Source organism: Amblyomma mixtum, chromosome 1 (genome assembly GCF_055824585.1).
Source record: "Amblyomma mixtum isolate Tamu chromosome 1, ASM5582458v1, whole genome shotgun sequence".
Taxonomy (NCBI): Eukaryota; Metazoa; Arthropoda; class Arachnida; order Ixodida; family Ixodidae; genus Amblyomma; species Amblyomma mixtum.
This window is the reverse complement of record NC_143012.1, coordinates 10374102-10398589: the sequence shown is the minus strand read 5'-3', so window position 1 is coordinate 10398589 and position 24488 is coordinate 10374102. Positions and strand designations below refer to the sequence as shown.

At 48.3% G+C, this 24488-nt stretch overlaps 1 protein-coding gene across 4 annotated transcripts in view; it reads right to left on the bottom strand.

The window, feature by feature from the left end:
- The window catches only part of LOC149365431 (putative peptidoglycan muropeptide transporter SLC46), a 32427-nt gene that overhangs the window by 3048 nt on the left and 4891 nt on the right, over positions 1 to 24488 (bottom strand). The window contains exons 1-5 of one of the 4 annotated variants that reach the window (XM_089542532.1): positions 21807 to 21952; positions 9820 to 10849; positions 6814 to 7050; positions 1778 to 1861; positions 551 to 707 (exon numbers count right to left, since the gene is read on the bottom strand). In XM_089542532.1, coding sequence (XP_089398658.1) covers positions 551 to 707; positions 1778 to 1861; positions 6814 to 7050; positions 9820 to 10804 — 1463 coding nt within the window. In that variant the 5' untranslated portion in view covers positions 10805 to 10849; positions 21807 to 21952. Of the gene's footprint in view, positions 1 to 550; positions 708 to 1777; positions 1862 to 6813; positions 7051 to 9819; positions 10850 to 12585; positions 12978 to 16394; positions 16657 to 21806; positions 21953 to 24488 lie in introns of those variants that run through there. The other 3 variants (XM_089542529.1, XM_089542520.1, XM_089542524.1) reach the window with 3 other exon arrangements.

The following is a 24488-nucleotide window of genomic DNA, read 5'->3' as shown; positions in this document are numbered from 1 at the left end:
GGGGAGGGGGGGGGGGTTGGTGCGTGGTTCTACGCTTTAATAACGTGGGAATCTGTAATGTGTAATAAAGAACCAAGGACTTATTGGAGAGGTAGCGGAGAGTTTTAGCACAGCCAGACAGCCGGAGAACGCGGTCCGTTGCTCCAGTTGCCATGCTTATCTAGCCACATTTGTCGTAAGGTCACAGTTGCCGTAGTTACCATACGGCGTTCGTTAACTCTGTAGTGTCGTTACTGAAAACCTTGGTAGAAGGATAGCTGTGTACATGATTGGTTGGGAAAGTTAAAGTTATTGGTTGGCAGTACTCCGCGTTTCAGACCATCTCTTTAGGCATTTTCAAACATAGGAACTTGCGTTCTAGTATTGCCTGTCACTGGGATAAGCCGCAAACATACACCCGCGGACTCGTTTCTTCCGCACTCTTACTATGCCTACGAAGCAAGACACAGTTCTTAACATGGCCTCCGTGATTCGCCACGCGGGAACCCCGGAGGCCATGAAGGACCCCCAAAACCAAAATCGGTGTTGCACACCATGCTGTACAACGTACGCAGTGAGGCCGATGGCGATGGAAGTGATGACGGCGATCACAAGGTAAGGCAGCCCGGGCATGAAGCCGATGGACCAATTGAAGATGGTAGTGAGCAGCACCTCGCCAGCAATGGGCACCACCGACTCGAACGAGGCCAATAGGGAGAAGATCTTGCCTGCAACAGAGGGATGGTGGTGGTGAATACGTTTACTGGAAGAAGTGAAAAGAGTACTTCATCCTTGACTTATGTCATTGTATGGGCGAGGGTGGCGCGGAGACTGTACTCAGGGTAAAAGAAAGAACAGGAATTGGGGTGGGGAAGAGAATTTCAGGTTCTGGAGCTTAGCCCGTCGGAAAAACTGCACCAAGGAATCAAGGGCCTGCTTTACGAGGGACAGACGAGGATCGCTTGCGAAGCTCCCGGCTGATATATCTAAATCAGAAGAAACTCGTCAGCTGGCTGCCACAATGTGGCGTTCAGATCAACTTTCTGCAGGTTTAATGAAACTATGGATATGGAGAGTATGGATAAGTTGCAAGGCCGGGCTACCGATATTTGACCATAACCTTCCGAAACTGACCACAGAGGTCATGGTTGGATTCTGACTCGGAACTTTGGCACTGGCTCGACAGAAGAACTGTGCCGTACGTTGCTCAGGCCGTGATGCAGCATCGTGGTCGTGCATACAGCTATGCGATTCTTCACGTGTCTTTGGCCTTTCAGCGCAGTCTCCCTTCTATAGGAGCTGAAATAGTAACTCTTCCTAGTTATCACATTCGCTATCCCGCCTCCCTCCTTTTCGCCCTTTCTTCTCCCTTCTCTCGCTTTCTCTACGGGGTTGGCCAATTCGCAAAAATGTCTGACCGAATTTCGTTTTGTATCTCGCGTTTAATCATCAGCGGAGTCCCTTCTGAGCTTTTTCTTTCTTTATGTAACCTTGTGATTCCTGGCGTTGGGTCATTTCACTGGGTTAATAATTTAATGGTTGTTGCAGGAAGTCCCATCTACTACCCCGTTGCCCAGTGGTATACCCTGGGGACCTTCGGTAAGACGTCTTCTGCTGCCACTAAGTATTTGTACTATCTAAAGCAATACTGGCTGCGGTGGGTGTTAGTGAGAAGGTTGGTGCGTCTTTTGGGGGAGAGGGGGGGAAGCGTGCAGGCCACGGCAAAATATGGATTATGGGTACAGAATGAGGAAAAAGGCGAGCCACGAGTTTTGGAAGTAGGCTTGGCGTCACTCACCGACTTCGTCGGCACCCACAAGCTTGGAGAGGTGGGTACGGACGCCCACCTGACCCACGAAGGAAGGCAGCCCCACGAGGCACTCTGTAAACACGCAAAGAGACGTTTGGAGTTGACAGTTTTTTGTGTGGTCTCAATATATTATCTCATTTCTGCTATCTCCCAGAGAGAGGCGTTCCAAGTGCACATCACAATATATAGAAATCTCGTTCATAATCCCGTTTATGAAAACAAGAAATTAGGCTGCATTTAGTTCGAACGAATTTAGGTCTGTTCAAAACTTTTGCAGCCTCAATGTTGCTTTGCACGTGAAAATTCATTATTCATTAACCATATAAGGGTTGGCTAATAGTTCGCAGATGGAAACCTGGCAAGCGCCTTCACAATTCGCGTATTTCCAGCGATATGCAGGCGTTTCGTTTGTATCGTCTTTGCTAAAATAACCAGGCAACAATGTTTGCTTCAAAATCGTATAGTGGAACCAAAACGGTACCTCTAAGGCCAAAAGGTATCGAAAGGTGAGGAGAATGGTTCTCTTTATCTTACACAGGTTTAGCGCTTATGAGGTGCCGCAACCCAATCGGCACTGGAACTCCCATGAACGTCCTGTGGATGTTTAGGACGTCTGCAGGACGTCCAAGGCAGTTCCAGTGCCCACTGGGAAGTTCTTCGCTACACGGCTAAGAAGCAAAGCTCGTTACCCGGTTGTTTCTTTTAATAGACTGTACGTCACTCATTGTCACTGCTGAGCTGCTGCATAAACTTTTTTTTTGTTTTTCTATCAGTTTCGCATGCAATAAGGTACAGCGGAATGCAAGATTTTCAACAAATGCGGAGTCCAGATTTTGTTTTTCCCCAGCTTCTGTTTTGCTGGAGCACGCATGCTTATCTGCGTGTTTGCTTATATTTACGTGCGAGCACTTTGTGTCTGCCAGCATAACTGGCGATAACGGCGGTTATTTAGCCGCCTTCAACATCGCTTGTCCTTGCGACGACCGTTGGCGATGGCAAAAAAAAAAAAAGTCATTAGGAGAGCTGTGTAGATGTCACGTTGCCAAGCACGCGGAGGCGAGAGTTCACGTCAGAGTTACCAACGGCGGCACCATAAATTGATGGCCTTATGGCCGTGTATCGGCAGCATAAGGATTCGAAATGGGCTTATAATAATATATTAACACTTAGTTCACGAAATTTAGTTAACATTCCTGAAATAACTGTGATTTTTTTTTCGCGCTTAAACCAGAGCTGTCATCTACCTCTAATGCGTATGCAAGACATACTGCCTACTCTTCGACTTAGCCATTTCAGAAATTAGGGAGAACCAAAACGTAAAAGCAGTGTAATTGTCAAGTCAAATACATTGTTGTCATCAGTAGTAGATTTACATTGATTCATTACATGGGGCCCCGCCGCGGTGGCTCAGTGGTTGTGGCGCTCGGCTGTTGACCCGAAAGACGCGGGTTCGATTCCGGCCGGGGCGGCCGAATTTCGATGAAGGCGAAATTCTGGAGGCCCGTGTACTGTACGTTGTCAGTGCACGTTAAAAAACCCCAGGTGGTCGAAATTTCTGGAGCCCTTCACTACGGCGTCCCTCATAGCCTCAGTTGCTTTGGGACGTTAAACCCCAATAAAACAAACCAATAATCTAAATCATTACATGGGATCTTAGCTAAGTCAAGTTGCCTTTTCGTCGACTGTTGTGACTAAGGCTCAAGCTCCTGACAGCATCCTTCAGTCCTGCCAGTTGCACTATAGACTTTTTCACTGCTCACAGCTCTATTGAGCATGCGTGCGTGTTGCACTGCGCATGCGTAGTAGATGTCTGTATGAAATTCGCCAATCAGCGCTGCTGGTACAGTTCAGTGGTAAGATGGCTGCGCCCAGGAAGGCAAATGTGAAAAGGTCTATACAGGGTGTTTCACCTAAGACTTTCTGCAACTTTTAAAAATAAACTATTTGAATTAGATGCGCGCTTTTTCTGGCATAGCATTGTCAGTGGTGTAGTACATCATAATGCAGCTAAGACGTGCTAACTAGCAGGCTTGTTAACTAATATTTAATAGTTCACTTTTAAACTATTACCGTTGGGCTCCTTAATTATTGAGAGGCATGTAGCCCACCGTAAGTGATCTCCATATCCGTTTTTTATAATTTCGAGAACGCGATTATCCTCGGCGCTGTGGCCCAACAAATTTTGGCTATTTCGACGAGTTACGTGCACTGGAGAGGTTGCTTTGCCTGCAAGCTTCTCAAACCGCATGTATTTTGCCGCGATGTAGGCGAAATTTGTTGGGCCACAGCGCCGAGGATAATCGTGTTCTCGAAATTCTAAAAACGAATATGGACATCACTTACGGTGGGCTACATGCCTCTCAATAATTAAGGAGCCCAACGGTAATAGTTTAAAAGTTAACTATTAAATATTGGATAACAAGCCTGCTAGTTAGCACGTCTTAGCTACATTATGATGTACTACACCACTGACAATGCTATGCCAGAAAAAGCGCGCATCTAATTCAAATAGCTTATTTTTAAAAATTGCAGAAAGTCTTAGGTGAAACACCCTGTATATGAAGTAAAAACACCCGTGACTGTGTGCTTATGCGAGGTCGCGGGCGCCACTATCGGAGCAAAAAAAGCGAGGATCAGTCGAATAAATAGGCAGACAAAGTGCTCCTGAGTGAAGCACGTGCTTTGTAGTAGCGCCAGCATTCATGCTTTGTGTGTGCACTCTTGTCTGAAGGGCCATTGCGCGCAGGAACAAAAGGATCCACTCTAATCAGTACATGCGGCTGTCGACTCGACGTAATTCGCTCCGAGCGCGCGCACAATGCAGGTGCGATAACACCACAGACAAAAAGTTCGCGCCCTTGGTTGGAACCGCTCGTTATGCGACGAATTTTTGGCCGACTACGCTCGACTGCCATTCTGTAGGCCATTAAGCAAACAGGGGAATGAGGGGCTCGTTATAAATATGAAAGAAGCCAACAGCCACAGAAACCAAGGGGCACAGGGGATTTTTAATTAATTTATTTATTTTCTGGTGTTGATCAATTTAGAATATTACTGAATATGTTATCGCTTAAAGCTAATTGATTAGAAAAGCAGAAGAAAAAACAACCACATGCCGCCGGTGGGATCCGAACCCACGACCTCCGAATTACGCGTCCGGTGCTCTACCTCTGAGCTACGGCGACGGCTGTCAAATCTTCTGCTTTCGGGGGTATTTATGTTTACAAGTAACCTAACCTTGAGAGTGTTCATCAAAATCCATCAATCACCAATCATCATCCATCAAAATCCATCAAAGTTCATCAATTAAAAATCCCCTGTGCCCCTTGGTTTCTGTGGCTGTTGGCTTCTTTCACATTCTGTAGGCCAGTTCAGTATGCGTGTGGTCACGCTGACTTCGGTTTGGTTTGGTTTGGTTCATGAGTTTAACGTCCCAAAGCGACTCAGGCTATGAGGGACGCCGTAGTGAAGGGCTCCGGAAATTTCGACCACCTGGGGTTCTTCAACGTGCAGACACCGCACAGTACACGGGCCTCTAGAATTTTATCTCCACCGAAATTCGACCGCCATGGCCGGGATCGAACCCGCGTCTTTCGGGTCAGCAGCCGAGCGCCGTAAACACTGAGCCACCGTGGCGGCCGTTCACGCTGACTTCACTTCAACGTAATCGCCGTCAGTGAAGTCCCATTCGGAGAATTTTCCCTTGTTTAGGGAATTTTAGGAGTAAAATATAGCAAAAACAATGTGTGTATTAAGGGAATTTAAAGAATTGAAATTTTCTCCTTTTTTTTCATATCACTGGACTTTCCAGACAGCTGCAGGCAAAAATAGCCAGAAATCGAGATTTTCGGGTCTGAAAGATCACTGATTGAGGTATGCGCTATAAACATGAATATGCCTATATGGGAGCAAAAAAGAAGTAATCTGTTCTCTGGCACCCTTCCTTTTATAAAAGTGATTGCGCTAGAGCACAGCTTTATTCCCTTTTAATTCCTTTCTGTTTAGAGACTAGCTGGACCAATTTACCGTCTCTCGGTTCACCAAATTCATCCCCTTGAAAAGGACGGAGTTGAAACCCAGCCCAGGCTATAGGTTCTGCTAGAGACGTCAAGGTTGAAGGCTTCGCATTTACCCCGGATTGTCATGCATCGTATACACGTGCCTGGAGTTCACGGACGGTCGTTTCTCCCAACGGAAATGCCTCTTCGCCGCATTTAAGCACTATTGTATACAGAACAGGTATATTTTAACGAGACAGCTGTGTCGGCCATATTGCTCTGGTTCTTCGGTGTCGGTGCCGATCGTGAGAGGAAATTTGAATGTGCCATGACGTGACACTTATAGTATGGGACTGTAAGAATGCCAAACACATGTGCATGGATGAGTTCCACCAATACCCACTGCACAAGATACTTCTTCTGCCAGTTTCATGCGTCTATACGAAAGAGTATAGCGTACAGACCCATCTGTTTCGAGCTGTACTACAACGTTCTAGTTACAGTACTCAGAACATTGCTTAGACAGTATCATTCGCGTTAAAGCTAAGGTGATAGGCTGTATAAATATAGAAACGGCGCTTGTGGCCAGAACGGGAAACGCGTGCACATTATTTCAGCCGCATGCAGCACATAAACGTTCAGGGGCGTCAACGAACGTCGCTGTGCATAGTGGCTTTTACGCGGTCGACGCCTCTGACTGAGTCGCACCGATGGCGTCCAGACGGAAGCAGATGGCGCATCGCGGATGACGCGCTCTTCATCTCCTTCCGTCATAGAGTTCCAAGTAAACTCGACCAGAGATTAATCGCATCCGGCTGAACCCTCTCCGTAGCGAGCGTCACGATGCTTGGATAGGTCATTTTTTTTTACTGAGAGAGAGAGCTCCGAATGGAATAAGCGGTGATGGTGTAGCATGTCGTGATCGTAAACTCCCGCGTCTTTCAGGTCAGCAGCCGACCACCACAACCTCTGCGATACCGCGGCGGCTGACCTCACCGGAGCATGAGTAAAATGTACTATACGCACGCAGGTAGTAGAGCCACTCCTGGTAGGCCAACCCGAGGATGATCATCTGGGCGGTCGCGAAGCAGACACCGATTACGGCCATGGCGGGGTCGCTGACCTTCAACACCTTAACGAGGAGGTAGACGATGGGCGTGTTCAGAGCAACGCCGACCACGGCCGATATAGACTGCACCGTCGAGTAGTGGGACACCGACCAGGAGTACATCTTGCGCACGTAGAAGTACGCGATGCCCGTGGCTGCGAAGAGACCGAGCATGCGCACTGTGTGGTTTAGGCGTACAAGGTGGACATCTTTACTGCACAAAGTAAACAAGGGGCAGGAGGGAATAAGCCTCAGTCCGCTCACCGACGTTACGACACGAGTACTCGTATTCGTATAGGCCTCTCGTTGAAGTGTTCGTCAGCGGACTCCGGCTTCCCTTTCATCCCTTGTTCAATTTGTGCTGTATTAATATAGCTAAGTTACATCACATTTCTTGAACTTTCATTTCATCTGCCCGCTAATGCTAACATTTGGGCCTTAAGTGCTTAACGATGTCTTCCGCGAATGGCACTGGAAACCTCAGTCATCCTGGCAACGTGTTGCTAGTAGGAGTGTGCGAATATTCTAAATTTTCTAATACAATTCGAATATTATATTTTTAGTATTCGAATTCGATTCGAAATCCAGGTATTCGTGTTGTTTCGAATATTCGATCCGGAGCGAATATTTGGATTTGACCGATATTTTATCGCGAGCACCGGTGTTCATTTCGGCCCGCAAGTCTCATCAACATAGACATAGCAACATGGCGGCACCCAGAGCCATGCGTAACGTTGGTACAGTGCTCTAGAACCTTGGGCAGTGTGCCGTGCGGCGGCGGAGGAAGGGCTCTTTTCGCGATGACTGCTCCGCTGGCGGCCAGGGGGCGCTGCGTGTAATAGGTGTGCCAAGCTATGGTGCCAAGCAAGGCCTGCTCGGCTGCTCCGCGAGCCGTCCGCTGCGTTGCCGCGGTAGGGCCGCGGTACGTTGTTTAAGTACTGAGTGGTGCATTTTTGAGGTATTTGCTGGCTGCTGATGGCACATTTACCTAAGCAGGTGCAACATTTCAACAATAATGCGTTGTTTCGTGCAGTGCGCAGCAGTAGAAAACCGATAATACCAACGACGAGAATTTTGATCGGTGCACGCTTTAACGGCCGTTAGCCATGAGCTAAAGTACAGGTCGCATTCAGCGTGTGCTTGCTGGACCTCACGTTTCCGATACTGTGCACACAAGCTGGTAAATTCGTTGCGTGGAGGCAATTGTTCGAAGCCTGCGGCGTTTTGAAACTCACGCCCAGGACATTTTCATTGGTTTAGAAAGTTCGCGCATTGAGCGAAAACAACGGGTCAATGTGCTGACATTTATTTATTCAAGTTCCAAACATGACACAGCATGCAAAGCAGAGCCTTGGCAGGCTACATACACCACAATCATTTGCACCTCCTCAGCTTAAGGTGCTTCAGTCGTTCTCGCTGAGAGCTCCTGTCTTTGTTCAAAGATTTCGTGTAGAATCTGAACCTGAGGAGCACATAAAACTTAACAATTCGAAGGGAGACATCACTATCATGGGCAGGACAGCCAACCATTGGAAGGGAAATACCATGCAGAAAGGAAGCAAAATCAGACATGCTTGCTGCACTAATCTTTCTGGTGCTAAAAAAAATAGTGAATGAGTCTTCCAGTGTGGTGATTAATTTTGCAAGTTGACCAGACGGATACAATAGGCCGCCACAATCAAACTGCCGGATAAACTCATTTTGCGAGATCTGGTTTGCAGCCACCTTGGAAATTGTCAAGCATTCAGCACAAAGGCTGCATCCTGTGCACAAAGGCTGCATCCTGCAACCGGTAACCACTGTTGCAGCCCGGCACAAAACATGTGGTGTCCCTTTTGTCTCGTCGTCTCTCCGTCATTGTGCACGCATTACTCGCTTAATCCAACTCTTAAGCACAGTCAGACGTCAACAATACACCAGAAAAACGCAACACACGGCGATGCAACGCGCACAACAACAAAACACAAATTCTTCTCTGCCAGCACGTGAAACGACTGCGCGCTCGAGCTGCGCTTCCACCACTCCTTGGCACTCCTCTTACTAGCAGCGCCCCCTGGCCGCCTGGCGCGCCTGTCATCGCTGCGACGGCCGCGCCTCCTCCATTGCTTCCCAGCCCGGACGACACACTGCCCAAGGTTCTAGAGCACTGTAACGTTGGGCCATATGCCGTAGTTGACTGTGCTAGTGAGCTTACTTGTGGCTTTGCCTGCGAAGCTGGTATAATCAAAGCTGTGCACGAAGTACCTCGCAATACCGGCCACTTCAGTGCCAAGTGAGAGGGTATTTTCTGTGGCTGGAGAAGTCGTTTCAGCTCGAAGGGAACGATTTCGGCCTGACCATGTGGAGCAGCTGCTTTTCCTTCACGACAACCTTTAATGTTCATCCCAGCGACGTGCTTTTGTGTTTATGGCAAGCTAGCCTTAATCAATGCTGTGTACTAGTCATTTTCTGTGATATTTCTACTCCTCTAAGAAATATATTCTCGATTTTGATACATTTTGTGCAGCCACACACACCTTTTTTGTTCATTTACTCATTTATAGTTGAACAGTGATGCTCTTGGATGCTCAAATAAATGTTTCGTAGTGATTAAATGCGTCTGTCCTTGATTATTCGATATTCGATTCGATATTCGGAACTAAGTATTCGATTCGTATTCGAAAAATTTGATATTCGCACATCCCTAGTTGCTATCCATAGCGTAGCCTATAGGCATGCAATAGGCTAGGCGCGAAGGGGTTTGCTGTAAATCTGCTTGCCCTTAAGTTTTGGAGGTACAGAACTTGTACACTTAAAGAGTATCTATATAGCGATAGATGCCCAGAATCCGGGACTCGCACTGTAAGCTTTTTGACTTCTATATTTACCATGCGGCCCAGAACTTTCGAAAAGCACAGTTACGTTTCCTGAAAGCGTATACTTACATGCCAGGTCAAACATGACGCAGCAGATGGCTCCGAACAGACACCAGAGTTGCCGCCTTCCCCTGTTAGGCCTCGGCTTCATCGCGTTCCTGACGCTCTCGGTCAGGTTCTGCAGCTGGAAGAAGTTGCGAAACCTAAGCGACAGTCCGTCTTTAGCGTGGTCGGGCTTCACGAGGTTCTCGACGGCCACGAAAGCCCACAGCAGTCCAAGAGCCGCGATGGTGAACGACGAATAGAGCACCGTCTCCCAGCCGAACCGGCCGTACAGGAGGCCCCCGACGTAGCTGCCCAGAGGCATGGACAGCGACATGGTCACACTGATGGCGAAGAACCTTATGCTCCTCCGCTTCTCTTTGGTGGTCAACGTCGCCTCGCTGCAGACAGCAGTAAGCACGCAGATGGGGCCTCCGCACAAGCCGTCCGGAATGGCGGTCAGGATGTTTACATAAAGCGCCATCCCCATATGGTACACGGTGACAACGTCCAACAGGGTGCTGGCCAGAAACCCAAACATGGCGGTCACCAGCGGAGTCCGGTAACCGTACTTGTCGCACCAGGGGCCAACGAAGATGGCGATGACGGCGGACGGCATCAGAAGGACGACGGTTCGCATCATGCTGGTCATGCTGGCAGCCTTCTCGGCCGTGTCCTTGAACTCCTCGAAGTCGTCCAGGTGGGAGCACACGCTGGCGTTCAGGCCGAGGTCGTTGAGGCAGGACTTATGGATGAGCAAATCCTGGATTGCGGTGGAGCTCATCTTGCGGGCCACGATGTAGAACAGCAGGAATATCTCGAGTCTGGCCATTAGCACGGCTCCGACTGCTCGGCGCCAAATAGGGACGCCGCTGACCACACTGACGTCACTGCTGCGTTTACTCTCTTGAAAGCTGGAAAGTCCTGCGTTGGGTTCCGCAGAGTCGTTGAGCGAATCAGAGCCATTATGGGGCACTTTGTGCGGCGGCTCCGTGCGGACTTCTTCGCTCATTTCGAGACTTGATGATGGGACCGCTCTCAATATACCTTCTGTCGGCTAGGCAAAAAGAGAAAAGGCGAATGTTTGGGTGTAGCATCGAAAACTGTACACGTTTCACGAAAGTCTCGCTACCAGGCGTCACCAGCCTTTCGACTGTCGGTTAGCAATAAAAACGCTCTCTCAACGCACCTCACACTGCGCTGTCGCATCACGTTCAGTCCTTTTGATAATGCACAGAACGTTCAGGGAAAGGTACAGGTGGTATCGTCCTCAAAAAACGGGACAATAAACTACCAGCGGGTTGGTTTCCCGCTGTTTAAAAAGAGTAGTTTCCGGGTGTCACTGCAGGCGGCAGGAAGGGAATAAAACATAGCGCTTGGCCACATAGCAGATGGCAGTAACAGGAGGCTGAGTTCACTACGAGAAAACGAAAACGAAATGAGCACTTAGACTAATTTCTATAGGACGAGCCCTGTGTCCGTGTTCCGTTGAAGGTGCAGCACATGTGAATTCCGCTACTGGAACATCTCGAAAAACGTCAGCTATTAGTGATAAATGTGTTCCTTCATTACCTTACACCTCACCTCAATTACCTCACACAAGAAGGTAATTGTTCGGTTGAAAGACCGACACTTCAAGTGGAAATCAAATAACATTTGCTTCAACCCAGTGCAGGCCCGCATATTATGTATATAGGGACAGCTGTTGGAGGCAATAAAATAGGTCGCTTTCGGGGTGCTGTACAAAGCAAGATGGCGACACCAAGATAAAGCGAAAATGCTCAGACCCCCCTCTCATTCGCCTCCTAAACTACAGTATTCATGCAGTTCAGTATACCAAAACAGCACCACTGAGTAGTAGATTCATTCAGGAGTAGGGGCTGCAAAAAGTCAGGTGAGCAGATTAGATAATAGAAATTGCTGGGATAGAGTAAGTTGCGGCTGGCGCAAGAATTGGAGATTATTGGAAGCAGCTTTTATACTACGGTGCACGTAACCGTGACTGATGATGATGATTGTTACTGCTGAATAATGCACAGGCTAGTGCTAAGCAAATAAGAACATTAGACGTCCGGTGTCGTTGGAATTGTGATTAAGCCCGATAGTACATTAACCGGTCAACTGAATACCGAGGAAGTTTCTGCACAGCCAGTAAATCGGAATGAACACTGCAGAACGTAGATTCTTAATCCCCCCCCCCCCCCCCCCCCCCCCCGTCGTATAGCATATTTGATGGCGATACATGACGTTTATTAGTTCCATGGCCAACCAGGCTAAAAAGTGTCAAACTGCAGCCTCTATCTCCGGTGCGAACGGAGTCGCTCAATTGTGTCATAATTACGTCAGTGGCTTTGGCGTTCGGCTGCTGATCCCAAGGTAGCGGGATCGAATCCCTGCCGTGGAGATTGCATTCCGCTGGAGGCGGATGTGAAAACGGCCGTGTGCTTGAGATATCAGCTCACGTTATGAAGAACGCCAGGCGGTCAACATTAACCTGGAGACGACTTGTCTCAGAGCCCCGTGGGCCTGTCAAGAATTCGTGGAAGAGGAGCTGCGCGGTCGTTGACAAAGACGCGTTCTATATTAACAATAATTTCGAGTTTTGTGGTCAGTAACACAGCGCCAACTCGTTTATAACTCGCGTCAGCGATCGCAACTTCTTCTTCATGCAGGTCTCGTGCTAAGACGAGTGCTTACCAAACCTACGGTAACGCGAAATACCGCCTACATCGAAATATTGGTTTAACTTTGGTCGAAGGGAGGAAACACTGTAATTAGTAAAAAAAAGCATACCTAATCAGTCAAGGCGTCGCAGAAGCGGCCTGATGAAGGCGTTCGTAGCCTTTCCTGCGCTTGACGCATAAGTGTGCCTGCCGTTCTTTGTTGTGGAGTGTGCAGGCAGATGGACAACAACCTTCGCAGTCAGCTGGGCCCTGATGCTTTGCTTATCTGTCCGACGTAGGCGCCCGCAGTGAGCAAAGAAAAACAGGGCCGGCATAGGTGCGTCCTCCGCGAACAACCAGCGAGCATATAGGTGCAGGGCCCAGCGAAAGGGGAATACGAGTGCCACGTTATCGGCGGAGCGCTTCACATGAGCTTTTCGAAAGAGCCCCGAGATAAGGCTTTATCTAGGAATCTAAGAGGAAGAGTGGAACGTGATGACAATCTGTTGCATTTCCAGCCACAGTTTCGTACATTTACTCGGCGCATAACAGACGAGTTCTCAGGCTATGAGGGACGCCGTAGTGAAGGGCTCCGGAAATTTAGACCACCTGGGGTTCTTTAACGCGCTCTGACATCGCACAGTACCTGTCCCTCTACAATTTCGCCTCCATCGAAAATCGACCGCCGCGGCCGGGATCGAACCCGCGTCTTTTGGGTCAGCAGCCGAGCGCCATAACATCTGCGGCCTATTGCTGCACTGCCGCGTGTCTGCCACAACGTTGTCAGCGCTAGCGGATGCAGCCCACATCTCTCTCTCACCACCCCCCCGTAACTCAAAGCGCGATTGAGGCGTCCATTGACCCAGAGAGCCAGTTATGCGCACTTCCTTTCCCTTAAATCATCGGAGTCTAAAACGTTGTCAACGTCAACGTCAATGAACGCAATGAAGGTCGACGCCCTATCGCTTCAGCGCCGCATTTCTGCCACAACACTGTCTCAGGGGGCCAATTATGCGCTTTTCTTTGAAGAGGAGTAGCTGCTGTCGCTTCATCACCCGTGCAGGCAGCGTCCACCCATACGGCGTCCGGCTCGGGGCCGTACGCTCGATGGAGTGCCTTCGCACGGGCTCTGCGGCGCTGCTCATGGTGGGACGGGTGCATATTCCTCGGGAGCGGCCTGATGAAAGGCTGCAGAGGAAGCCGCCATTACACTTGCTATCACTCGCACGGAAGCCCGGTATATTTTAAGTGATTCTAAAACTGCGATTCTAAATTTTGCTCGAGGCCGAGTTACGATGTATAATCATATGTACACTTGTGCTGCCTGTGCTGTCAGGGGGGGCATAGCCTAGTCAGGCCCCATCCGCGCCTTTTGCTATTGCCTCCTGAGCCAATTTGTAGCAAATTGTCTCAAATAAAGAAAGAAAGAAAGAAAGAGAGAGAGAAAGAAAGGAAGAAAGAGAGAAAGAAAGAAAGAGAGAAAGAAAGAAAGAAAGAAAGAAAGAAAGAAAGAAAGAAAGAAAGAAAGAAAGAAAGAAAGAAAGAAAGAAAGAAAGAAAGAAAGAAAGAAAGAAAGAAAGAAAGAAAGAAAGAAATGTCCCTGCTTTTGACATACTGCACTCGCCCGATGCACCCCCGCCCCGCCATGTGGAGCTGATATGGGTGCCTGCGCACTCCGGAAATCCCGCGTGGGGGGGAGGAAATGGCGCAGTATCTGTCTCGCATATCTCGGTGGACACCTGAACCGCGCCGCGAGGAAAGGGAGGAAGGTGGGAGTGAAAGAAGAAAGAGGTGCCGTAGTGGAGGTCTCCGGAATAATTTCGACCACCTGGAGGCCTTTAACGTGCACTGACATCGCACAGCACACGGGCGCCTTTTGCTTTCCGCCTCCGTCGAAACGCCACCGCCGCGGTCGGGATCGAAACCGGGTATACTCCGGCTCGGTAAACGAGCGCCGTAACCACTGAGCCACCGCGGTGGGTAATCTGAAGGTCAAATGAAGGTGAAATCTCCAGACACGATGACCTTGGCTCTACCTAGCGTAGTGAAGCTTTCGCTTCAAAACCAGAAGAGGCGGCGATAAGGCCCTGACGTGCAAGCTGGTGATGCGAGAAGATGATGAAACAACGGCATCAGCATCAGGAAGCGGACGCCTACTAAGCCGAAGCCTCCAGACGCAAGAACAAGGGGAGGCACGATGGTGCCGCCTGGTGTGTTCGAACGTCACTTCAACGCCTACCCGTTCTTCGGTGTCAAAAAGCGGGAGCCGGACCAACGGAAAAGAAAATGGGCTTTACGGAAAAGTGCGTTGCAACGCCATCTACAGGCGGCAACTGGGATCGAGACAGCCAATGCGTGTCCTTTATTATCAGCAGGCATGTCGCATGGCTCGTTTCAATGTTTCGTGCTTTAGCTCGCCATAATGCCGCAGTTTTCCGTTGCTAACGTCTCCTGCCGCGTGGAGTATACCACTTTTGTCCCCGATAGTACATTAAAATGCTTTATTCATCGCTTATGTCATAGACAGGCGGGGTTAGGCGACGAGGTAGTGCTGAAATTCGCAGCATCTTTGGTGGTGCCTGGTAATTTTTTCATAAAGGGTGCGCCTCTATTTCAGCAATGTTTGATCCACATACAATGACATACCACCCAGACTTATTTCTAAACTCACACGACAAAAATACACAGACGCTTTGAATCTACAGTAAACCAAACTTCATTCACTTCTAGCGGCAGACCGAGCTATATTTGGGGGAAAGGGGAAAATACATGCGTGCCCTCCTGTGTCGGAGTTTAGACCACGTCATTTTATTAATGAAGCAGCATTTAGGTTGTCTCTCAAAACATTTCCCACATTTCTGTCCCGGTATTCCCTGATTGATCGAGAGCGGTCACGTGACCTTGAGGCGTCGTGTCAACCAGCTTACCATGGCAGCTGCCAACCTGCCCACCATGCCGCTACGTGCAAGCCTTACGGAGCACGGGAAGAGCAACGCGCGTTTCACAAATCCCAACGCCGGCTGTTTTTGAAGCAGCCAGCCACCTGCCGGGGCAGTGGCGCATCGCTTAACCAGTACTGCACCACTGTGCGAGGAGTGGTATGAGGAATCCCCGCGATCTATAAAAGTGATTGAGAGAGTCGTGACGTCATCAACATAACATAACCACCAGTGGACCAATGATAGGGCACCGCCAGATTTGAAAGTCTAAGAACCCCCAATATTTTGGAAGTAGGCTCACACCAGAAAATTAGTTAAGGTGGATCAGTGCGGATTAGTAGGTGGACAAGGTGGATTCGTGTGCCGGATTAGTATAATCCCTCATGACAATCCAATGGGAGGTATTTGAACATGCTAGAAGGGGATGACTCATGCATACCATATAAGCGCAATAAAACAGGTTCCAATCGGAATTTTGGCGGGAAAATAGCAAGAACATTTGAACCTCATTGTAGACACCATAGGAGGCAACCTAAATGCTATCGCATTTTCTTTTTTAAGGTGGATCAGTGCGGATTAGTAGGTGGACTAAGGTGGATTCGTGGGCCGGGTTAGTATAATTCCTCATGGCAGTCCAATGGGAGGGACTCGAACATTCTATAAGGTGATGACTCATGCATACCATATGAGCGCGATAAAACAGGTTCCAACCGGAGTTTTGGCGGGAAAGTCGCTAGAGCATTTGAGCCTCACTGTAGACACCATAGCAGGCAACCGAAGTGCTATTTTTGCTGTCGCAGTGGTTAAATGCTATCGCAGTGGTTAAAAAGGCTCCCAAGTTTTTAGTTAATGTATTTACTGATTTATTTATACCTCGAATGTCTCACGTCCGGGTCTATTACATGAAGGTTTTAGGATTCATGTGCGATTCTCGTACTATCCATGTTACGTACAGAAAAGCATTCAATCGGAGTTCAAAAATAGATTAAGCGATGCTTACCTAACCGCTGTCTGTGAACGTTGTAGCGATGCTCAAGGAGCTGTTTTCCGCATGGCGACGCAGTCTTTTATGAAAAGCAGTTCTCTCTTCCGTGACGTTTCTTTTCTTTTTTTTTATCTGACACCTCTCTCAGGCCGTTGATTGACCTGTTTCTGTCTAGCGTCGATACTGTCTGCAGTGCGGACGAGTTACCTGCAGGACGTCCTGTGCACAGAATTTTACTGTCTCTGCGCGCTCGCCTGACGTGTCTCCATGTTATTCCTGCAGCGCGGGCCACTATCTGGCTATTCGTTCACGAAGGAACACCTGCGCTGTCTACTGTTCTCTCTGACAAGCTCTTCCTGTCGCGCCATGACGCAGAGCTAAAAAATGTTTTGTTACTTTTGTTTAACGTTGATTGTCTGGCTGGCCCAATGCGTGACCGGCGCTTTCGCCAGAGCTTGCATTGTCACGTGGCGCCAGCAGTTGTGAGCCTGCCCGTAGAGTGTCCGTTTCCAAACTGCGCAGATTGTTGGTATGTTAAAAATTCAATGGGCGAATGGATGGATGTTAAGAGTGTCCTCTTTGAAACCTCTTTCAGTGACTCTAAAACGGTGCTGTGGCGGGTGACACCAGGCCAAGTATTTTGCTGCGAAAGCAACACTACGCGAGTCTCCGAGCCATTTCGCGAAGCTGACGAAAGGCCATACTGCGCATGCGCCAGGAGCAGTGACGTCACACGGCGCACAGCTGGCGCGCCGCCGCCGTCGCAGCGCCGGTGTCTCAGAGGTGCCGCCGCCGCGCTCGCCAGTTGCGCATGCGCAGTAGCAGCGCATAGCTGAAGTGCCGGGGCCGCCGCCGCTGCCGCGCTCTCTCCATCGCCTCTCTTGTCTCTCCTCGTTGCTTTCGCAATCCTCCAGGTTTAACCGGAGCTAAACCACTGCCAATTTTTTCACTGTACGGTATATCAGTGTGTCCAGATATTTATTTATTCAATTACCCTAAAAACCCGAGCGGGCATTGCATAGAAGGAGGGGATACAATAAAAGTTTAACACGCACAACGTGCTCAGTAACAAGCAAAGATTCAGATAGTTCGTACATGTAGTAAACACGTCATTCCAAGCAAAAAATGTGCAGCTCCAAGGCCATTCACAGCCTCAGGAAGCACTTCAGGCTATCAGCAAAGTCTCATGGTGAATTTAGACGCAGCGTTTTCCGAGAGTTCATTCCAGTAACGAACAGCGAGACGAAGCAGTGACCGAAAAAAAGGTTTGTATGGGAAAAAATGGGGACTTTGTGCTCGTGATGTGATCAAGTAGCGGAAATACTCGATTGACTGGGGTTATGTGTAGCGCAGAAAAGCATGAATGACTATGGTAAAGCTTGTGAAAGAAGGACAATAGTTGGAGCAACCTTCGTTTCGAGATGCCAGTTCAGGTGCATTGAGTATTTTTTGTTTGGGATGAAATTTTGATATATCACGGTCAAGTGCATCGACTGAAAGGGATGTGTCTTAATTTTGCGAGAAACGCCGCAGTATTCTCGAAAAACAGATCGTTTATCGCAAGAGGTGGAAAACATTGTTTTTGCCATTTTACAAAGTTGCAAGTTTGGAGCCATGCTGCACACACACGAAACTTTTGTCGCACATCAGTACTGTCTCAGCATATCTGTGAAACTTGTACTGTTCGAAACATTAGAAAACTTTTTTCATTGTTGTCATGGCACAATTTTGAAAGAAAAAAAAAAAGTCGGAAACTTTGCTTCAGGAGGTAAGCGTTCCAAAAAGGCATTTTTCAGCCCGATCTTCTGTCAGGTTGGATTGAGATATCACTGCTGAATCTTCTTCTCAGAATTCCTCAGTTCATTTTCCTCATTTATGGCAAAATCTACAGTTCTAGACCAGTAAGCAATTATTTTTATACCGCCTACCAAGATTCAGACACGTCAGAAATGGAAAAATTCGATTTGAATTTAAAAAAGAAATAGCCTCTACAAGTCTTTTTTTAAACTTTCTTGAACGGCCCTCTTTTATTTGATATAGACCAGATTCTTTTACCCTCACACGCAGGCTGCTGGCACGCCCCTACTCTCGACACCAGTCGCCATCTATCGGCGCGCGCGGACCGATGGACTGCGGGTCGCGCCGGCGCCGCGCGTAGAATGCATGTTTACGTGTTCGCTTCTGTCGTTGTAGTGCTTCATCATAACGTATGAGGGTGTGTGCTGTGCTTCACTACTCATATTTTCCCTCTACCAGGCATTACTGCGGTCATCTTGCGCGCAGTTAGTCGTTAACGGGACATCTCCGAGTTTTTTTTCCGTTCATTTGTATGTGAGTAAGTGCGGCGAGGCAGTGCGCGTCTGTCGCGTTGTTTGTGCCCACCATGATGATATTGATATTGATGGTTAGCGCCCGTGTCCTGTCTTCACCTTCTCCGTGTCTCGTTTTTCGCGCTACGCTTTTCAATGATGATATTCTGCTGGCTCAGGATTCTAAACGCTGGCACCGCAGCGGTGACGCTGCTCCACCGAGCCTCTGGTGCGGCGGCGCTGCTCAGTGAAATTCTGGAATAGTATTGCACACAGCAAGGATTTTTCCCGCGCAGTAGTCGGCCAGGTAGCGTACGGACTGGAAACCGGCACTTCTAAGCAGATTTCTGCGCTGGCGTGTCGTTTGTTGTCGTCTTTTACGTGCGTTATCATCTATGATAATTTTAGCCGCAGGAATGTGGATTTATTGATTTGAAACAGTGGTGTAGTAACTGGATAGGCGAGCTGCAGACTGAAGGTTGTCCCGACGAAGGGCGTGTTTTCGATCACCTCCTTGCGCTGAGCTTGCTCTAGTTCCCATTAAACACATTTCATGCACAGGATTGTAAGCATGACCGCTACGGATTTCAGTTGCTCTTTCTGCACGCATGTCATAGGGATCAAGGCGGGGGGGGGGGGGGTGAAGGGTTTACCGTAGTGTCTTTCTGCTTTTGCTATCTACCTTAATCATAGGAAAATATGCGCGATGTTAATACATTCATTCACACTTAGCCAAACGCTTACGCAACGCTTTCACACGCGGCGAGAGCTACCGAATAAAATGAACGCGACTTCGGACCTCAGAATTCGTGAAAGCTGGATTCGCTGCTAATATCTATTCAAGCTTTGATAATTTGAGCAAAAGTACGTTTTTATGCACCAGGTTGCATAAACCATGACAAATTTTGTTTTTTGTTGGCGCTGCGACTCAGTTAAGCTGACAGCGGTAATTTGTTGATAAACTCGCGCATCGCGCATGCGACAAGAAAGCCCTGTTTGTGGGTGGTACTTTATGGCCGAAGGATTAAGAGTGCATGGGAATTGGAACTGCATGCTAGCCGCACACCTAATACTTGATATTGAACAAAAAGTTTTTTTTTTTTTTTGCAGTGGAGCACCAAGCGGTAGCGATATAAGCACGAGCGCATTCTAAGCGTCAGCACAATTCACGTGAATGTCAAACTAAATGTCATTAAAACGCATCAATGTGCTCCCTTTGACAACGTGAACACTTCCTGCAACACAGCCACGCTGCGCAAGTATGCTCGGCAATGTTTCTTTAGCGCCCGAAGCGCGGCTATATGCAGGCGCGGCCGCGGAGCTGCCGCAGCCCCGCAGACCCGCAGTCCCCAAAGAAGTGCCCGCACCGCGGCGCACCAGTCGGCGGAAAATGGCCGCGCCCAGGAGCGGCTCTGGATTCTGGTCTTAAAAACTGTTGCATTGTATTGTTTTAAATCGTAAAAATAGATAAAACACATAATTCCTGTTTTTAATTCTTCAGAATTGCGTACTGTTGCCTCTTAAAAAGAGTAACCGTCAGAAGGTGGTATTTTTCAGTGACTGAATGCGGTTACATTTTATCCCGATCAATATTAAAATCATTCTCAACGCCTGTAAAGTCCGTTTTCGCTTATTAGTGGCATTCATAATAAGTTTAAATGGGAATGAATTAGCTATTTCGCGTAATTTCTCCACAACTGGTCATGGCGGTCAAACTTTTTCCGTACTCTCTAATTTATTCATTGTAAGGATGCATTAGTATGCAGCCGGTTTTGAAAAAATATTAGATAATTTCTTAGTTAATATAAAATTTAATATTAATATGTTTTGGAAGTTGACTTTTCTGAATGTGCATGTATGCATACCTCGGGGTTTTGTGATTCTACGGGGCAATGTCAGCATTTCGTTTTCCAAGTTATTAATGAGGAGGAGGTTAAGTTGCCATGCAATTTAACGTTGCTGCTTATGCACACTGGAATTAAGTGTGATCTAAAAGAATTAAGCGGCGGTCGTTGATGTCCTTATTTGAGCAGTGCATTGTCCACCACGTGGCCGCAAACCAGGTCACAATCTCATTCCGAATCGGCGGTGAAGGCCGCGTGAAAAGCGTTAACTTCTATTGACTGAACACAGTTCTACATATGGAGCGTCTGAACGCCAGGCACATTCTATAGCCGGTTTCCCCTCGTCCTCTGTACGCTCGCTCTGCGAAAGTTCCAGAATGTTGACATTCTTCAGCACTGCTTAATGTGCGCTTACGAAACATCTGGCTTTCTGTATGGCCTCACCTCGTGGGTTTCGCGAATTGGGCTGTGTTAGTAGCCCACCAACGCCGTCACAAGAATTTTTGCCGTGTCCTGTAACCAAAAACACCTATTTCTTCCCTTGACATTCACTGCGTTGTAGCTGATGAAACTGATATTTATTCTAGAAGTGAGTGGAAGACCCATCACTTGCATAAGTTTTCTCGGTATAGATGGGCGCGTTGTCCTCGAGGTGCGTCTTGCTTTTCGACCCATGAGACATGTCGTCGGAAATAACGTCGTAGCATGCTATCTATCTCACTCACATTGAAGCGACGGTTGCAATACTGGCAAATAACATTAATTTCGCGCACACCGAGAGCTTTCTCAGGGAGCATGACTTCTATAAGAGCAGCGACATCGAGTTCCTTAGTACTGCGAAAATTACCCTAAACATTTGACCAACACTGTTCCCATTTCGAGTTATTAATCAATTAGTTCTCGCCCTACCATAAGCTTGCCGTCACGAGTAGCTCAGTTGGTAGAGCGGCTGCTCCGGTGAAGCGATGGTCCCGGGTTCGAACCCCGGATCAGGACGACTTTCTTCTTTAACTACGAAGTCTCTGAGGAAGCTGTATAGCTTTCCTTTGTAGCCGTATGGCTGCGCTTGGGTGCATGCAAATCAGTTACTACTCCCCTATCACTGCGAAAATTAGCATCGCCTTTCAATTCTCTCCTTGTGACTCTGAGTAGTTAACGCAGTGGAGTCGTGCGGAGACCCAGGGAACTACGTGTCCCAAGTCCCTTGGACATTAAAGTATCTTTCTCTCTCTCTCAGCGTAAAACGTTCGCCTTGGATGTATGCAGGAGCTCACCTCTTCTGAAGACTCTCACGGTGCAGAAGAGGAGCAGATGACAGAGGCAGGGTCCAGGATCGCTTTTGCAAAATAAAAAAAATTAAGAAAGATGAAGATTGTGAAGAAATATATCAACCTTTTTCGGTACTCACGCTACGCACCACTGAGATTGCGGTTGTTTCGGCCGGTCGTATGAGTGAGTATACTTGTCGAGGGAGCTTTCGAGGGCAGAGAAAACGCGAGGCACCGGAAAGCGACTGCGCCCTCTACCGAGCTTGCACAATGACACACTAACGAACATGCGCACGCCGTTGCGAAGGGCTGGCCGGGTCGGAGGTACACAACTATCAGGCTTTCAGGAAAGAAGCATCTCGCCATAGGAACAAGATGGGAGCCTCCATGCGGAAGCGGCACGCGTGATGACATCAAAATTGGGATCGTGCCAAGCGTTATAGCTACGGAGCTGTTGCCAAGCGTAGCTCTTTCCTTGGCTGGCTCGTTAAAGGGACGTTCAGAGTGATGGTGGGCGTATTGAGTTCTTATTTAAACTACCACTATACGCACGGCGGTCCTGAAAACACGTGCTGAAACACGGTTCGAGCCATACAAGTCGCATATGAATCAAGCCAACAGTCACCACAGTCACAGTCATGGGAAATGTTTCTTTTTCTTTTTTATTGCGAAAGCGCTACTCGCAATTTCAAGCCTTCGCGTGACCCGGCCGCAGTTACGTTTGACCTTTAGCGGAGTGAATATGGGCGACCAACTCGCTCCTTCAGAGAGCCCGGCTGCAGTTACGGTGTGTGTTTGCCGCGCTGCGCACCTGTGGCGCTACTGCCGCTGTGACGCCATACCAGCTGTAGATTATGTTTCTTTCTCTCAGTCGCAACAACATCAAAAACAAAATATAAAAAAATTACCGAAGACGCTTTGAGTCGTCGCGCAGCGGCGGCCGGTAGCCACGCGTGACCTGTACACTCGGCGCACTGCGTTTCTTCAGTTGGAGGCGCTGCGCTTTTGCTTTCGCAACCTACCAGGCTTAACCAAAGCTAAGCCCCCGTCAATTTTTTATTGCGAAAGCAATACTACTTGCACTTTCACGCCTTTGCCGTGCCGCGGCCGGTGACCGCCATCGTGCCGCGGCGGTGACCACCATTGACTTCATTTGACCTTGATTGCATTAGATTGGATTGGACTGGACTGGATTAGATTAGATGGGAGTGGATTGAATTGGATGGGATTGAATTGGAATGGATGGGATTGTATAACCGATGCATCACCACAAATCTAACCACAAGCACCACCACCAGCTACACTACCAGCTGAACCATGGCGTAGGTACGGATATTGCTTTCGCAATTACCGGGCTTAACCAAGCTAAGCCACAGCGAATTTTTTAAATTCGTATTGTTAATGAATTGGTAATAACAGTGTAATTTTATGATTTAAGATAATTGATTAGAAAGTAGAAGAAAGACAACCATATGCCGCCGATGGGATCCGAACACATGACCTCCCAATTGCGCGTGTGGTACTAACTAAGCTACGGAGGCGGCTGTCCAGTTTTCTACTTCCGGGTGTATTTATGCTGCGTGTAACCTAACCTAAAGACTATTCGCCAGTGCTACCCTCGTCCATAGTGGCGGACGTCGTACGTCCTGTATTATCGCTAGTGTCATGTGGAACGTGGTCGAACGGTGAGTGCGGAAGCTCAGAACTCTCTAATGCTAAACTATGGCATCAAGACTGCCAAACCGAGGCCTTCGTTTAGCTATCAGCAGAGAAGGGCAGGTAAATGAGAGGCTCGTTATCATACACATATGAAAGAAGCAATAGATAAAGTGTTAGAAGAGTACGCGAAGCAAGTACGAACTTTTAATCTCATATGGAAAAAAAAAACAACTAAAAAGCACTGTCTGAAACGTAACCACATGCAGTCAGTGCACACGCATTCAGTACGAAGTCTAACTTCTGGCGGTTACTCTTTCCAAGAAGCAATACTAAGCAATGTAGAAAGTTGGGCGAGTTGGTAATACATGTTGAACTTAGCAAAGCGCAATAAAAAGACAGGGACAAGAAGAAGAAGAAGCACGCAGGACAAACGCAGGACAAGCGCTTGTCCTGCGTGCTTCTTCTTCTTGTTGTCCCTGTCTTTTTATTGCGCTTTGCTAAGTTCAATACTAAGCAATTCTTGATGAATATTATGTGGCGTCCCATCTCTTTCTCTTTCCCGCCTAGCCTTGGCTGCAGAGCCACAGAAAGCTGTTCTCGACATTCCCATGAAAATATGTATCCATTTTTTTTTCCGCCGCCGCCGCCGCCGTGGTGGCTCAGTGGTTACGGCGCTCGGCTGCTGACCCGAAAGACGTGGGTTCGATCCCGGCCGCGGCGGTCGCATTTCGATGGAGGCGAAATTCTAGAGGCCCGTGCACTGTGCGGTGTCAGTGCACGTTAAAGAACCCCAGGTGGTCGAAATTTCCGGAGCCCTTAACTATACGGCGTCCCTCATAGCCTGAGTCGCTTTGGGACGTTAAACCCCATAAGCCTTAGCCAAGCTATACATTTTTGCTGGATCGAAAACCAAGTTTTTATGGGGCGCCCCGATGCGTTGACAGCGCCGGCGCTGGCCCATTGAGGCAACCTACAGGCTTCTGCTGCTAGAAAAAACAACAGCGCTCGCTTCATTTCCTAGTTAGTCCT